Raw genomic sequence first — 17,081 nt, 5'->3', positions numbered from 1 at the left:
GTTACTTTACTAGGCCTTCTCTTTGTATTTGGGATTCGCCTGGAGCTTGGCAACCCTGTGTCCTGAGCCCCTTGAGGGTGGAAGCATGGGATAAAATAAAGGCATGAACACCTTGGCCAAAGGGAGGCAGCCAGAGATCTTGGTGGCAGCTGACAGCCCAACTCACTTTCTAGAAGGCTCCTTACTCTGCCTTTATGGTCGAGGAGGTTTCTGAAGGCCGGATAACAAGGAAGGGGGGGTCAGGGGGGAATGTTTTGCAGGCAGGAGGTCGCTGGTTCGAGTCCTGCAGAAGTCCCAACGGCAAGGATCGGGCGTGTGTGTAAGAAAGACCCTCACCTCACCCTTCCCTAGTTAGCAAAGCTAAAGGGACTCTGCTTCTCCTTCCCAGAGCTGTCAATCAGCGGTGCAGCCTCTTGCAGAAGGTGGCGGGTTCGATTCCAGCTTCTCTATGTCGGGGGTGGGGGAATGGGGGGGGTGTCTGTTTAAGAGCCCCTCCCCCCCTCAGGGTTCCGCCGGGTGGACGGTATAAGGGGGGGTGGGGGAGGGAAGAGAGAAAGCCAGGACATCCACGCTTTGCTTTGCAATGTTAAAAAAAAAAAGAGGGGGGGGAGAGGAGGTCCCAATTCGTTGCTTCCAGACCCAAGTGCACGTGCAGGGCCGGGCGCAGCTTGCAGCCGGTTCCGGGATTGCCTGGAAGCCATCAGGCGAGCGAGCAGCGCCGCCCCCTGCTTCTTCTGCCTCCTCCTCCTCCTCCTCCCCCCCGTGCCATCCCCGCACCGTTTCCATGGCAACCGGCTGAGCCCCCATCTTGGCGGCGTCCCCCCCTCCGGCGTCCGAGGGGAGCCTGGTTGGTGCGCGGCCGTCCAGAAGCAGCCAGCAGCCAGCCGGGGGTCGGGGGCAGAGCTCGGCCCGCCGCCCCTCCGAGCCAGCCGGGGCTCGAGCTGCTTGAAGCATGTGCAGGGGGCCAGGCCAGCCCCCGCCGGCCGCCCCTGCAGTGCAGGCCAGCGTGCCACCCAGGCTGTGATGCCTGCGGGGCTGCGGCTGCGGAGCCCCGCCGGAGGAGGCCAGGGCGCCGCCGGGATGATGCCCTCGCCGGAGAGCCGACAGAGCTGCCCGCCCGAGCCCGGTGGGCACAGCCCCGGCGCCGGGCACCCACAGCAGGCGCGGGGAAGGGGCGCGGAGGGCGCTCGGGCGACGGGCACGCAGGAAGGCTCCGGCCACGGCCAGGCGGAGGGCTCGGGACAGGTAAGGTCACCTGGCGCGGGCAGGAGGGCGCGCTCTGCAGAGCCTCCATGGCCAGCGGCAGTCTCTCTCTCGCTCTTTTTCTGAAGGGGGGGGGCTCTGTGGCATCTGACTGGTCTCCGTGGGAACCCAGACCCAGTCGGACTCTCCCACCTAGCGCCGACTCCCGTGGAAGCCCATTGAGATCAATGGGTTGGAGCGGAGTCACTGCAGAGGGCTGCTGCCACCTCTAGCCTCACTGGCCAGCCAAACCCACGGGTGGGTGGAAGCTGGCATGCACAGTGCATGCCCCCCAAGTGGCATGCATGTGGGAAGGGGGCACTAGCATGCGAGGCTCCCCAGCTCCCCAGCTGGCATGCCACTGGCATGCGGATCTGCCTGCCTCCCAAGATGGTCTCCTGCAAAAACCAGTGCTTGTTAACCCTCAGAAATGCCAGGTGTGTCTGGCTCTTGGGAATGGCCAGCAGAAACCAGAGACGGGCAGGCTGGCTAAATGGCTTCTTGACAGATCCCTGGCAGGGAGGTTTGATGACAGCTCTGAGCCCGGTGGTCTAGAATGGAGCCTGCATGCCCAGAGGCAGTCTGCCTCACAGCTTCATGAGGAAGGGGCAAGCAAGACAGCGTTGCCTTCATTTATCTGCTGGTGGGCTTTCCAGAGGAGTCTGGCTGGCACCGTGAAATGCAGAATTCGATTCCACCCACCCATACATATGCTGGGTGGTCCTATCCAGCCGGGCTCTTCTCCCGTTCCTGATTCTCATTCACGCCTCTAAATCTGCTCTCCTTTGCTGACCGGGGCTGTGATTGTCTGATAAATCTATTCTAAACATGGCACTGTTGATATTCGCTCCCTCGGCTACGTTATTTTTTTAAACCGTTGGCTGCAAATTTGTCCTTTGCTGTAGCAAACCTGTGGCTCTACGAAGAGTACGCCTCCTTGTAGGCAGGCGTGAAGAGGCAACCATTTTTTCCCCTCCTATGCTGTATTTTGTAGTGTGGTACTTTAAAAATAAAATAAAACCTCGTCTTTAGACCCCCCTCTCGGTTGAGTTGTCCAGTCTAGCAGAAAAAGAGCTAGCGGTTAAGGGGGTGTGTATGTAAGGTGTGTTGGTTGTGTTTCATTTCCTTTCCGTGGGAGCCGCTGAGAGGAACATGCTGCAGTGAATCACCCTTGGCTTTCACATTACACGTTTCTAGTGTTTAAATTAGACTTGTGAATCGTGGCTCACCTGCGGCGAACAATAATTGACTCCAGGCGAACAAGACAGGGACGATTTGATTTCATGAGATGGTTTATTTGGGGACGCGAGCTAGTACGTTGCTCTCCCTTTTTTTTGGCACGCTGATAAGACATGTCGACTCATCTGAAAATCTCTTTATAAAGTGTTTTTGCCTGCATTAGTTTAGTAATTCTGTTCCCCGGCCCTCCGGAGGCAGCCAGGCTGATTTATCCTGATAGGTATGCTAAGGTTTCAAATCAAGAACTCCTGTGTTCATGAATGACGCTTTCTCCTCATGGTCTTGGTTGTTTCCTGAAGCACGGGGCTAGGGGCTCCCATTCACGCATTCCTCTGAAGAGTTCAGCATAAGATGAATGGTGCCATTCCATTTCCTCCCTTACAACGACCCTGCGATGTAGGTTACGTGGAAAGAAAGCAACTGACTCAAGGTGCCTCCCCAGTCAGTCTCATGGCTGAAGGAGGGGGTTGACCCTCACGTGGTTTCTCAGTCACAGTCTAACCCCGTGGTGGTGAACCTTTGGCACTCCAGATGTTATGGACTACAATTCCCATCAGTCCCTGCCAATTGGCCATGCTGGCAGGGGCTGATGGGAATTGTAGTCCATAACATCTGGAGTGCCAAAGGTTCGCCACCACTGGTCTAACCACTGTACAATGCTGCTGTCCTTGTTGGCTGAAGAGGAAAGAGAGACCAAAACCCAACTGATTGCTTTTCCCTCTTTCCATGGAAGGGGAACACAAACCTGCGTTTGCATTCCTAATCAGGTGCCACAAAGCAGCAAAGGGCTCTGTAAGACTGGAGGCCTTTGGCCTTGTCCCTGACTCTGACAGGGTCTTGATAAGCAAATGACCCAAAGGCACGTGCCCTTTGCGCTTCTAGCTTGGGCATGGAGGGAAACAGTGGCGTCATTTTTAGTAGAGAGGAAGGCAGCTGACTCCTTGCCCTTCCAGCTGGGGAATCTCTGGACGAAAGTGGCTCTTGTTTAGGAGAACTTTGCTTTTGCAAAACAAAACAAAAATGCATGGTGAAAATGGATTGGCTTATGACCTTTGTCCAGAATGGAGGAATCTCCTTGATGGAGGGGTTGGGGAAGGGCAAGCACAACAGAGTTACTTTCTTGGAGAGGGGGGGAGCTATGGACTTTGGTGCATCAGGGCCTGCTCTGGTCTGGAGGATTCTTCGACCATTTGCTGCCACTGAAGATGATTATTTGCTGTGAAAAGAGGGAAGAGAGAAGCTCAAGAAAAGACAGATTCCAATTGCAGGAAGCCCAGATCAAAGTGGATTTATAGAGCAAAGAATGTAGGCGGAACTATTTGCAAGGTTATCTGGGCTTGGCTAGAGTAGCCAGCTCTCGGTTGGGAAATTCCTGGAATTTGAGGGTTGGAGTGTAGGGAGGTCAAGTTTGGGGTGGGGGAGGGGACTTTAGCCGTGATGTGGTGCCGTAGTCCACTCCGCAAAACTGACTTTTCCTCTACGGGAACTGGAGAGCAGTTGTGACGCTGGAGGGACTCCAGGCCTCATCTGGAAGCTGGCAGTCCTAACTCTGCTCCAGGATTTTGAACAATTAGGAACCTCTTGTGCCAGTGGGGACAGGGTGGGGGTGGACAGAGAAGGCCACTGCTACACATTATGGATGTATGAGCCACTAACATGCTGTCAAATGACAACTTACTTCTGGCGCCTCCTGGTGTGGTTTTCGTGGCCAGAAAGGTTCAGAGCTGGTTTGCCATTGTTTGAAGAAGAAGAAAAGTTTGGATTTATATCCCCCCTTTCTCTCCTGTAAGGAGACTCCAAGAGGCTTATAAACTCCTTTCCCTCTCCCACTCACAACAAACACCTTGTGCGGTGGGTGGGGCTGAGAGAGCTCCGAAGAACCGTGACTAGCCCAAGGTCACCCATCTGGCGTGTGTTGGGGTGCACCAGCTAATCTGGTTCCCCAGATAAGCCTCCAAAGCTCAAGTGGCAGAGCGGGGATTCAAACCCAGTTCTCCAGATTAAAGTGCACCTGCTCTTAACCACCACGCCATGCTGCTTTCCTCTGCCTAGCAACTTGGAATTCCTTGGTGGTCTCCCATCCAAATACTCACTAGCCCTGACCCTGCTTAGCTTATGAGATCTGGGGACTGCAAAGTCATCTTCCTTGGGTGCCAAAAATGCTTGGGCCCGTTGCCTGGGATGAGTCATATGCCCCTTGCCAAAGCATCATTGGTCAAAATGAGCCCTTTTGCCAGGAAAGTTTCCTTGTGTTAGCAAATTCAGAGGTTTTTGTCATGTCTTTTCCGTTTCAATCCACCCACGGAATTGGGGGATGCACCCAAATAGCCATTTCAATTTTGGTCAGGGGTGTCTTGGATCAGAGGTACTTTCTTTTCCATTGGTTGCAAACCGTAGGAGGTGCCAGATTTTGTCGGGAGCCAACTTGGAAGGAGGAAGAGAGCAGAAATCCCTGCTCCTGGCAACCTGAGGTTAATTTAGAGATGTCTCTTTCTTTGCTTTTCGTTATGTAATACCATCCATGCTCAATTGAACTCAGCCGAATCACAGAAGTCAGGATTAATGGAGGTCTTTGGATGCTTTCGGCATTTCGGGGCTTTGTTATATGGACTTGGTTTGTAGCCCCGAGTTGGAGAAGATGACTTTTAGGCACCGCCCTGCCCTTCTGTTTTGTGTTTCTAGGACTGGCTGTTCTGAGCAAGGGGAGGGGAGGGCGGACCGTGCGTAGCCTAATTTGCAAGGAGAATGGGAAATTGTGTGTGAGAGGAAGAGACTGTGCCAGCTCTGGTGTCTTCACAAAACAAAAACACTGGGCTGTCTTTCTGAGCGAGACCAAAGGTCTACCCAGCCCAGATTTCTTATTTTGTGTTTTGTATGAAGTACTGTCAAGTCATAGCCAACCCGTGGCAACCCCATAGGGTTTTCAAGGCAAGAAACTCACAAGGGACTCCTAATTACCCCTGGCCCACGGGAAGTCCTCAACGTGGGCCAGGGTCTTTTTGGCCTTGGCCCCCTTCTGGTGGAGCAGCCCTCCAGAGGAGATCAGGGCCCTGCGGGACTTCATGGAGTTCCGCAGGGCCTGCAAGGCAGAGCTGTTCTGCCAGGCATTTCGCTAAGACTGATCTTGACCACCAGTCTTCCCAGGGGGCTATTGACATCTTTGCCCATAGTTGTGTCTTCCTTCTCCCACTTGGTTTTAATAGACTTTAGTGTAGTTGTTTTTTATCAAATGCAGTTTTATGGATTCAGTGGTTTTATCTTATTATTTTGGGTGCTGTTTTTGTCTTCTGAATTATGGGTCTTTTATGTCGAAACAGTTTTTAATGTAATGTAATTCTCTTTGTACATCGCCCCGAGTCAGACAAGGGAGGGGCGATTAACAAATCAGACAGACAGACAGACAGACAGACAGACAGACAGACAGATGTCATTTGCCATTGCCGCCTTCTTCATGGTGACCCTGGTATATCTTGGTGGTCCCCCATCCAGGTACTAACTAGGGCCAACCCTGATTACCTTCTGAGATCTGACAAGTTCAAGCTAACCTGGACCATCCAGACCAGAGCCTTTCTTACTTTTGCAGAGGTCAAACATCAAGGTTTGTTAACGGACCATGGCTTAGACGTTTCTGCCTGCTACCTTATAAAGAACAGATATACTGCTTGTGAGCACGGAGGTTCCCCCAAGGTCACACTGGCGCTACAGATTTGCAATCTGACCATTTCTAGACCCATTCTCTAACCACCACACCTCAACGATGGAATTATTTGGATGGAGGCCTCTTTGAGCTTTCTTGTCCTGTTCCTTGCAAAGAACATTGATGAGAACAGTGTGTTTAGAGACCGGTGCCTGCAGCGCTGTCAGGGTTGGCATTCAAGGAGAAGGAAGAAGTTTTTGAAAAAGAATGGGATTAGTCAGAAAGGAAGCTAAAATGGAGAGTATCAGAGGACTAAAAATTCAGGATGTTTGGAGGTTATTTAAATATGCAACGATCGAAGCTCAGATGAGGTGATCAAAACTGTACAATTTTCCAAGTCCGACAGCACCCTAAATCTAGTGTTATAATATTCTCCGCTGTTCTGTTTTAGTCTTGTAGTAACTGAGAAATTGCCTTCTTAGCTGCCCTGAGGCAGCATTTTCTTTGAGCGGTCTGCCATTCCTCCAAGGTTCCAGTTCCAGTTAAGGAGATTTTGAAAGGTTTAAAACATTCTGTCAATTGATCTGGTTTCAGAGACAGTGTGGAGTAGCAGTTCGTGTGTTGGCCCAGGTTTGGGCAGGCCACTCAGGCCGTTCACTGGGTGGTTGGTCTCTGACCCAACGTGGTGTCGCTGTCTCTTTCTCAGCCTAATTTACCTCAGAGGGTTGTTGTGTGACTCAAATGGCGGAGTAGAGAACCGCCTTGGAAGAAGGGATGGCAGGATATAAAAATGTGATGGATATTGCGTGGGGCATGCCCAGTGACCAGTGGAACGAACCATCCAAATTAAAAGAGAACCCAAAGCGGCGTCAGAGTCAATTGAGCGGCGTACAGTCAACAGTGTTCTCATCAGTAGCCTTTCTGTCCCCGTTTATGGCCTCAAGCACAAACAGAGCCACTGTGTGGATAATATCATGACTGCTTGCCAGCATCCATTCCAGCTTGCTGGTCTGACCAGTTTGTGTCTAAAAACAAACTAAAGAAATCGAAACCCTGCTCCCTCCTCCTCCGTGAATCGGGCACTCGAACGAGAAAGCGGGGTAATGCCGCGACGTCTCCCACCGCCCAGTTTCCCCGGAACATGAAGGTACCGCAACCTTCCAAGGCTGAAGAGGGAAATGAGTAACGCAAGCGTGGTGTAGTGGTTAAGAGCAGGTGGATTCTAATCTGGAGAACCGGGTTTGATTCCCCACTCCTCCACCTGAGTGGTGGAGGCTTATCTGGTGAACCAGATGTGTTTCCGGACTCCTATATTCCTGCTGGGTGACCTTGGGCTAGTCACAGTTCTCTCACAACTCTCTTAGCCCCACCTACCTCACCAGGTGTCTGTTGTGGGGAGAGGATGGGAAAGGAGCTTGTAAGCCACCTTGAGTCTCCTTATAGGAGAGAAAGGTGGGGTATAAATCCAAACTCCTCCTCCTCCTCCTTCTTCAAATGTTCTCCTGTAATAATTTGCACTTAGATAATTTGTGCTTAAGAAGGAGAAGAAGAGTTTGGATTTATATCCCCCCTTTCTCTCCTGTAGGAGTCTCAAAGGGGCTTAAAATCTCCTTGCCCTTCCCCCCTCACAACAAACACCCTGTGAGGTAGGTGGGGCTGAGAGAGCTCCGAGAAGCTGTGACTAGCCCAAGGTCACCAACTGGCGTGTGTGGGAGTGTACAGGCTAATCTGAATTCCCCAGATAAGCCTCCACAGCTCAGGCGGCAGAGCGGGGAATCAAACCTGGTTCCTCCAGATTAGATACACGAGCTCTTAACCTCCTACGCCACTGCTGCTCCTAGGCGGTCCTCAAGCTAGGCGGTCCTTAAAATTGGTCCCTTCAGCAGTGCTGATTTTACTCCAGTCTGTAGAAAGAGGTTTCAAATTGGGTGGAGAATGTAGCTCAGCAGCTTCCAACTTTGTTTGCCTACACGAGGTGCCCGGTTCAACCCCGAGCACTTGCAGGTTGAAAAAACATCTCAGCGAGCAGATGTGAGAAAAGATCTTTCTCACCCTGAGACCCTGGAAATCTGGGACCAGCCAGAGAAAACAGTGGTGAGTTGTAGGGTCAGATTATGTGTTTAGAAGAAGTAGAGTTTGGATTTATACCCCCCTTTCTCTCCTGTAAGGAGAATCAAAGGGGCTTACAACCTCCTTTCCCTTCCCGCCCCCTGCCCCGCCACAATAAATACCCTGTGAGGTAGGTGGGGCTGAGAGAGCTCTGAAGAACTGTGACTAGCCCAAGATCACCCATCTGTCATGTGTTGGAGTGCACAAGCTAATCTAGTTCATCAGATAAACCCTCCACAGCTCCAGTGGCAGAGCGGGGAATCAAACCCGGTTCTCCAGATTAGAGTGCACCTGTTCTTAACCACAAACCACTACGCTGGTTTACTGCGTAGTCTCAATGTGGGACCTGCTGTCTTGGCCACCTGGCTTTGCATTAGAGCTCAGATTTCCTTAGTAGGTTGGTGTGGCCTTCCCTGAATAGTGGAGGATTTAAGAATTTAGCCTGGCACCTGGAAAGCCACCCAGATCCACTCACTGTCTTGTGAAGGAGGCCTTCCCAGTCCTGAAGGTTACCTCGCCCCTCTCATTAAACGCCTGCGCTAGATTTGTAGTCTGGATGTGTCGGATTGAGTCATTATCCTCGGGACGCACCTCTGTCACTGCTTTCCGGAATCGAATGGCCCATTCCTGTCACAGAAGCCTCTACCAATTAGTTCTCGTTATGCGAGATTTGACCTTGAATGTGAAGGAAGCTCGGCCGAGCGCCTGTCGTTTCGAGAGAGAGCATCTCTTGCCCGTTTGACAAATCGGAACGGGCAGACGCGAAGAAGAGGTGGAGGGGAATTGACTGCCAGACTGATGCCCTGACACCCTGTCCCGGAATGGCACAGGTCTGTTGTAAGTGGCATTGGAGCCCGCGTGGGCGCGCGGACAGTGTTGATGCAATTGTATCTTGGAGAAGAGGTCCTGCCAATCATTTTCAATGCGCTGCTCGATCACAACAGCACATTCCTCTGTGAGGGTGGTGGAAAGAGCTGTCAGGCCACTCCTGACTTACTGTGACCCCAAAGGGTTTGCAGGCCAAGAGGCATTTGGAAGAGGTTTGCTGTTGTCTATTCCTCTGTAGCCGTATAATAGTTAGCCTGCTAGATCATATCCAAAGTGCATCTGGGGAAAGCATCCAGTTTAAAAAAAGACTGGCCAGATGTTTCTGGGAATCCACAAGTAACGTTGCAGCAACGTTCCTCTTTCAGTGTTTAACTTTCTGCAGTTTATACAAAGATATACTTCCTCAGTATACGGAGGTTTGATTTCTAATTGTCAAGGCTAATAAGGGTTAAGCATGTTGGATCAGACTGAAGTTTCATCTAGGAGGAGGAGGAGGAGGAGGAGTTTGGATTTATATCCCCTCTTTCTCTCCTATAGGAGACTCAAAGGGGCTTACAATCTCCTTGCCCCTCCCCCCTCACAACAAACACCCTGTGAGGTAGGTGGGGCTGAGAGAGCTCCGAGGAACTGTGACTAGCCCAAGGTCACCCAGCTGGCATGTGTGGGAGTGTACAGGCTAATCTGAATTCCCCAGATAAGCCTCCACAGCTCAGGCGGCAGAGCTGGGAATCAAACCTGGTTCCTCCAGATCAGAGTGCACCTGCTCTTAGCCACTGCTCTTAGCCACTACGCCACTGCTGCTCTCCCTACGCCACTGCTGCTCTCCTAGTCTAGCATCCGGTTGCCCACAGTGCTTTCTGACCGCTTACAAGCTGGACATGGAGGTCAAAATTTCTCCCAATTGTGATCCTCCGTTCATGACATTCACAGGTAGACTGCCTTTGAACAGGGTTGGAGGGATCCACTTATCCATGGTGGCTAATGACCACCAGCAAACCTGTCCTTCTACTTAAATTGATGTAACCCTCTTTAGGTTGATCTTAAATTGATCTAACCCTTCATCCAAATATAGGGGCATCTGCCCATCTTGTAACAGTGAATCCCACAAGTGAATTATGCTGAATCTACAACCCTTCAACTTCACCATCACTGCCTCTGGCCCCTTCCGCACATGCAGAATAATTCACTTTCAATCCACTTTCAATGTACTTTGCAGCTGGATTTTACTGCGTGGAATAGCAAAATCCACTTGCAACCAATTGTGAAAGTGGTTTGAAAGTGCATTATTCTGCATGTGCGGAAGGGGTCTCTGACTTGTAGTCTCATGACAGGAAGAAAAAAAGATATCTCTATCCACTTTCTCCACCCTGTACTTCCTGCATTGTCTGGTGTTTCTTAGTGGTGAGGGAGAGCACTTTGCACATGCTTAGAAATGCTGTTGAGATTGTGACTGCCAAATGCCTCTCTGTGCGATGGGTGAGGAGCTGGCAGAAGGAAAATGCTGGCTTATTGGTTACTGTCCCTTGAAAAAAGCCTCAACAGTTTGAAACTGGAATATTTAAAGGGCTGCCTTCTCCAGTGTGGACCTGCCTGGCAGTTCATATCTGTTTCCAGGGCTTCTGTGAGTCTTTGGCTTGACAGAAGAAAGTTAGGTGAACATCAGAGACAGAGTCTTTTCTCTGATGGCCCCTCAGTTCTGGAATCACCTCCCCCATGGAGACTCATCTGGTACCAGGCAAAACTTTTGTCCCCCCAGACTGTGTTAATTTCTGACATTATGGCTGGTTTGCTGCACCGTCCCTGCTAAGTTAACCCAACCTAAACCCATCAGTTTCTGTGGAGTAATTTGTATAGAATTGCGCTATAATTTGTTCGAAACAGCTGGTTTTATTGATGGTTTTGCTGGAGTTTCAAGATGGAACATTTGTTTTTTTTAAAAAATCTGTCGGTCCTGTCATTGGTTGATTTTATTGTTTTGTTATTCATTAACTATCATTTGGGTCTTTGCTGGCTGGAAGCCTGGGCCATTTTGCTGAATACGCAGGTTGTAAATCTCTTCGATGAGTAAATATTCAAAGGGCGCCGAAGTGCGGCACACGATGGCTTCTTGCATTGCTCCCAAAGGCCTCCTGCTTCTTCCTGGCTCTGGCAAGACCCCCACCCACAAGAGTGGGACTACCTGTCATCAGAGGTGGGAGCCCCACAGCATTTGTGGGCTTCTCTCTTGCTTTCATTGCAACCACAAATTGCAGGGGGGAAAGTAAAGAGGTTCACTTGGAGATGCCAGTGAGGCATGAGGACGCCGTGTGGCGTAGAGGTTATGAGTGCTGGACTGAGATCCAAGAGACTTGTGTTCAAATCCCCACTGCGCCTTCGAAGCTGGCTGAGTGACCTTGGGCCAGTCGTGTACTCTCGAACTAACCTCACAGGGTTGTTGTGACGGTAAAATTGGAGGTGCGGAGAACGCAGTAAGCTGTCCCCATTGTGGAGATAGATGGGGTATGAATGAAGGACATAAATAATGAGTAAATCTTGGGACCCCACCCATGAGAGTGAAGCCTGGTCCTAACTGTATCAGCCCACCCCTTCATCTGCACAGCCCTGCCGCACAATGTGATAGAATGTTGTGACAATCAGCAGAGTGTAGAGGTTAGTTTGTGTCAGGCTTGTGTGCCAGTGGTATGGGTTCAGATCTTCACCTTGCTGTGAACCTCACTGGGTGACCCTGGCCCAATCACAGCTAAGTCTACCTCACAAGTTTGTTGTGAAGATAAAATGATGGAAGGAGAACTGTGGGTATCACCTGGAGGTGAAAAGGCAGACTTAAAATAGAAACAAGCTGCCGGAGGGGGGGGGGGCACCTTTATATCCTCATGAAGCAAATGTGTGGCTGAAGGTGAAAGGCCCACTGTTGTATGGTGGTTAAGAGCATCGAACAAGTATCTGAAAGACCTGGATTCGAATCCCCACTTGCGTCATCATGGGAGGCTTTGGACCAGTCACATTCTCTCAGCCCAACCTGCATCAGAAGGTTGTTGTGCATATAAAATGGAGGAGGGGAGAAGAGAGGAGAATGATGTATAGAGTGGAATCATAGAGTTGGAAAAGACCACAAGGGCCATCCAGTCAAACCCCCTGCCCTGCAGGAACACACAATCAAAGCAGATTGGAGAGAAAGATGGGGGGGGGGGAGTTAATTAAATTAATTAATTGATAGGCATGGCCAAAGGAAGGGGCATGAGGCTTTGAACTGCAGGCCTCAGTGCCAGCAAGAGGGATGTTCACATTATTCTCTCTCTCTCTCTCTCTCTCTCTCTCTCTCTCTCTCTCTCTCTCTCTCTTTTCCAGTACGGTGTGAGCTATCGGTGTCTTTTGCGGCAAAACCAAGTGCTGCTCACCGCCCTGGAGGAGCTGCAGTCGCGATGTGCCGGACTGAAAAAAGAGAACAGCCTGCTGGTGAGCCGAAATAAATAGACTAATAGGCTGAGGCTGTAGAAGGCAGGACCAGAGGCTGAAAGACGTGATGGATGCGTACAGAGTCAGGGACAGAAAGAATTTAGGGGGAGCTACGTAAAGGCGGATAACGTGCTTATATGTAGAAGGTCCCAGGCCCGGTCCCTGCCATTTCCAGTTCAAGGATCTCAAAAGAGGTCGTACTGGGAAAGATTTTCCTCTGCCCGAGACCCTGCAGAGCTTCCACCAGACAGAGGGGATCGTACGGGGCCTGGAAGGACCAGTGTTCTGTTTCAACAGAAGGCTGCATTATATATGCTCCGTCAAAGGTGTTTCTGTTGACGTGTCCTGATTCCACCCCATGGATAAATGTGACTGGCAGGGACTTCCAGGGAAATAGCTGAAGCATGTTCAAGGGGTTTCAGTGGGGTTTCAGGCGGCCGATCGTCCCCAGTCGCCATCGATTGTCCTCCCCCGCTGACTCTGCCAAGCTCCTCTGGGCCTGAGGGAGAAGGCATTGCCAGTTCTCCACCCAGTCTGGTCAGTCCGCGTGATGACCACAAGACGCAGCCGGACTCCTAAGCAAAAGCCATGCTGAAAAGATGGTTCGGCACACATTTCCCCCTTTTTCTCTTCCCTTTCCTTTCTCAAGCGCAAGACCTGCTTCCCAGAGACACAGGAAAAGGTGAAGCACCTGAAGAGGAAAAATGCCGAGCTGGCTGTCATAGCCAAGCGCTTGGAAGAGAGAGCCAGGAAGCTGCAGGAGGCAAACTTGAGAGTTGTAAGTAGGGCAGAAGGCACTCGGCCCTGTCTTTCTTCCCCCGATGCTGCAGGGATTTCCAAATGTGGCACAGTGATTAGAAGCCTTAATGTTTAAAAGGGGTCGGGACCAGTGGTGGCATTCAGCAGGTTCGCACCACTTCAGCAGAACTGGTTGTTAAAATGGTGCTTGCAAACAACCAGTTGTTAAATTATTTGAATCCCAGCACCAGAACTGGTTGTTAAATTATTTGACTCTCACCACTGGTCTTAACTCAGTGGTAGAACATCTGCCAGCGTGGTGTAGTGGTTAAGAGCAGGTGCACTCTAATCTGGAGAACCTCCAGCTCTGCCACTTGAGCTGTGGAGGTTTATCTGGTGAACCAGATTAGCTTGTGCATTCCAACACATGCCAGCTGGGTGACCTTGGGCTAGTCACAGTTCTTTGGAGCTCTCTCAGCCCCACCCACTTCATGGGGGGGGGGGGGAGAAGGGAAAGGAGAGTTGAATAACTCGCTCACCTTCTCTTGACAGAAGGAACCTTCCAGGGAATGCTCAGGCTGTTTTGAACAGGTTCTCTGCAGAAGGAGCACAGAAATTTCCTAAATCCCCTAAAATATATTTTTTAAGTGTGCACCTAAAATAATCAGTGAAAAAGAAAAGAACCTTTCTAGTTTCGTGACCCTTAAGCTGCAGCACACACAGAATTAAAAAAGACCGAAACAGGAATCTTTGCAAAACAAAATCCGCCCTCACCCCTCTCCTTTGTTCTCCTCTTCCCGATGCAGGTAAATGCACCGGTCGCTGTGAAGGGCTCCTGCGCCGGGCTTTGCAAGAAGGCGCTGGCCCGCCAGCGTGCGACAGACCTGAGAGAGCAAGCCAGCGTGCTGCTGGCCAAAGATAAGCAGATCTGTGCTCTGCAGCAGGAGTGCCAAGAACTGCAAGCGAAAATCATGACCCGAAAGGTGAGCCCTCTCCTCCAACATCTCTTGGGCCCAAACAGCCAATCAGGCATCTGATCTGTGGCTGGAATATATTGTGGCCAAGTGGGGCTGATTGCTAAAGCAGAAGAATAAAAATAAATTCCTTGGACGTGAAAAACTAGCAGCTCAGAGGGACCAGTCATGGCTATCCTGGCGTGTTATGTTTCTTTGTGGAGGGAATGCCATCAGACATTAGCACGTGGTGAGGGCATGTATCCTTTGTCAGGACTGATATTTGATTCCTTCCTTTTGCTTCCGTCTAGGATGGCCCACCTTGCCTCCCTCTCCCAGACTTCCACCATCTGCTCCGGGAGTCTCAGAAGGAGGTGTTGCGTCTACAGAGACAGATTGCGCTGAAGAATTTCAAGGCCTCTCTGAATTCCCGGAGCCGAAGACCAGGCAACGTTTCCTTGGTTGGCAAGACTGAGTCACCTGTGACAACCGAGCCCTCTTCCTCCGGTGGTGGCTGTTCTCCTCCAAGCCAGCCACAGCCAGGAGCAGAGTCATCCTCTGCAGGGGAAACCACCTGCCAGGTGAATATCCAGGACACAGAACCTTCCGATCAATGGCCAAACGAGTAAATGTGTTCAATGTATTGTCAAAGGCTTTCATGGCCAGATTCAACTGGTTCTGGAGGGTTTTCCAGGCTGTGTGGCCGTGGTCTGGTGGATTTTGTTCTTAACGTTTCGCCTGGATCTGTGGCTGGCATCTTCATAGGTGTATCACAGAGAGAAGTCTGTTTCTCACCGTGTCTAAGTGAGAACTGAAAGTTTAGTGTGGTATATTGTCCATGTCTTGGGGTGGGGAACCAATCATTAATTGTTCCACCCAAACACTTAATGATTGCAACAACAACAACACAAGCCTTTATTGGCATATAAAACAGGACAACTTAATGATTGGTTCCCCACCCTGGGACATGGACAATATACCACACTAGACTTTCCCTTCTCACTTAGACACAGTGAGAAACAGACTTTTCTCTGTGATCCACCTCTGAAGATGCCAGCCACAGATGCAGGCGAAACGTTAGGAACAAAATCCACCAGACCACGGCCACACAGCCGGGAAAACCCTCCAGAACCAGAATAAATGTGTGTTTTTCCATCTTGGCCTCCCCACCTTCCATCCTTTTCCACCCTCTTTCCTTCAGTGGTTTAATATTATATTTTAATGAACTGCTACCACTGAATTATGAGTAGATTTAAATGGGGTTTATATGTTGTTTTAAATATTGCTTGGAATTGATCTCCATTGTTTTGTATAAAATGTTGGAAGCTGCCCTGAGTCCAAGGGGAACAGTGGCATATAAAACCAATTGAATGAATGAATGAATGAATGAATGAATGAATGAATGAATGAATGAATGAATGAATGAATGAATGAATGAATGAATGAATGAATGAATCTCATTCCATGTGGACTGCTAGGCTTGCAAACTCCAGGTTGGGAAATTCCTGGAGATTTGGGGGTGGAGCCTGGGGAGGGCAGGACTTGGAAGGGGAGTGACCACAGTGGAGTATGATGCTGTACAGATCACCCTTGAAAGCAGCTATTTTCTCCAGGTAAGCTGATCTCTGTAGTCTGGAGATCAGTTGAAATTCCAGGAAGCCTCCAGGTCCCACCTGGAGATTGGCAAACATGTGGGCTACAAGGAGACTGCAGCCAAAGAAAGGGCTGTGCCACTCCAGTCTTTGGGGGGGTTATGTTTTTGAATTCTCCCCATGTAATAAATGCCTCCCCAACTAGAAAACTGGCAAAGCAAACAAAGAGTTGGGTTGCTGGTTTTCCACGTATTTGTTTTTAATAACAGAGGAGCATTTAAAAATGCAGTTTCTTCCCCTACGGCTTCAAGTGATTCAGCCTTCTTTTGATGCACCTGTACACCTAAGCTTGAGGTGCTGTGTACCAAAAGGAAATCAAATTGGTTGTTAGTAGGAACCCCAATAAAATGTTTCGACACAGAAGCGGTTCCCATTCAAAACTTTGTTTCTGTCCCCTTGAAGCAGCCTTACAGTTGTGTGAATGCTAAGCTAGACAGCACTCTGGATTTCTTTCTCTCTTGTCTACACTGAGCAGCTGCTGCTTTGGGGTTTCCGCTGGCCATTTCCAGCCTAGGGAAGCCCCTTGGCGCTTGGCAGCAGGATGCTGGATAGCCAGGGAGACCCCACTATCTGCAGAGGGTTTGCTTCCCTGCCCCAGCTGCCTTTTGTGTGTATCTGTCCCCCCTCCTGGGCTGCGCCAAATGGTTCAGTCCTGCAAATCTGCCTGGTTGGGGCCTTGCCAGATCAGAGCTGTCTGTGGTGCTGAAACCGGTAGGCACTCTGACGGGGCACGGGATCTCCTGCAGGCCGCGGGATTGGGGCGGGGGTAGAAGGGAGGGGGCATAAGGTGGAAGGAGGGGAGGGCAGAAAGCTGGAGCCCCCGTATACAAACTTCCAGGGTGGAGGCCATTAAGCTGTTGCTTAGCGGGGCCTTCTGGGAGGAAACCCCATGTCAGGTTTCATCTAGGCAGAAACGCCTTGGCTTTGGTGGACTCTGAGCATGTGTCGATTGCTTTTCTCCCTGCACTTCCTGCACTAGAGGGTGGCAAGCCAGAGAGACCCCAGGTAGGCCTGAGTTCTACAGCCTGTTTGGGGGAGGGTTGTGAAAAAGCGGGCTGCTGGGTCCCCCTTGGGCCTGACTTGGGAAACCTCTCTGGCTCTTATCCCCAGCTCTGAAAGGCCTAACAAGTTTTAGCCTCTGTTCCTGTGAGTCAAGGTCCGCTTCTTGTAGCAGAGATAGCCACTGGCCGCCGGCTTTCCGAGATGGCAGGTGAAAACCCCGGCTAA

At 50.6% G+C, this 17,081-nt stretch overlaps 1 protein-coding gene across 1 annotated transcript in view; it reads left to right on the top strand.

The window, feature by feature from the left end:
- Window positions 1–884: 884 nt before the first annotated feature.
- Window positions 885–17,081, top strand: part of TSPOAP1 (TSPO associated protein 1) — a 67,415-nt gene continuing 51,218 nt past the window's right edge. Inside the window, exons 1-5 of the mRNA XM_048518878.1 lie at window positions 885–1,245; window positions 12,404–12,511; window positions 13,161–13,289; window positions 14,056–14,232; window positions 14,514–14,783. Coding sequence (XP_048374835.1) covers window positions 1,024–1,245; window positions 12,404–12,511; window positions 13,161–13,289; window positions 14,056–14,232; window positions 14,514–14,783 — 906 coding nt within the window. The 5' untranslated portion in view covers window positions 885–1,023. The remainder of the gene's footprint in view (window positions 1,246–12,403; window positions 12,512–13,160; window positions 13,290–14,055; window positions 14,233–14,513; window positions 14,784–17,081) is intronic.

The sequence above is a fragment of the Sphaerodactylus townsendi genome, linkage group LG16 (assembly GCF_021028975.2).
Source record: "Sphaerodactylus townsendi isolate TG3544 linkage group LG16, MPM_Stown_v2.3, whole genome shotgun sequence".
Taxonomy (NCBI): Eukaryota; Metazoa; Chordata; class Lepidosauria; order Squamata; family Sphaerodactylidae; genus Sphaerodactylus; species Sphaerodactylus townsendi.
The sequence above is the reverse complement of the archived record's forward strand: the minus strand, read 5'-3'. Positions and strand labels throughout refer to the sequence as shown.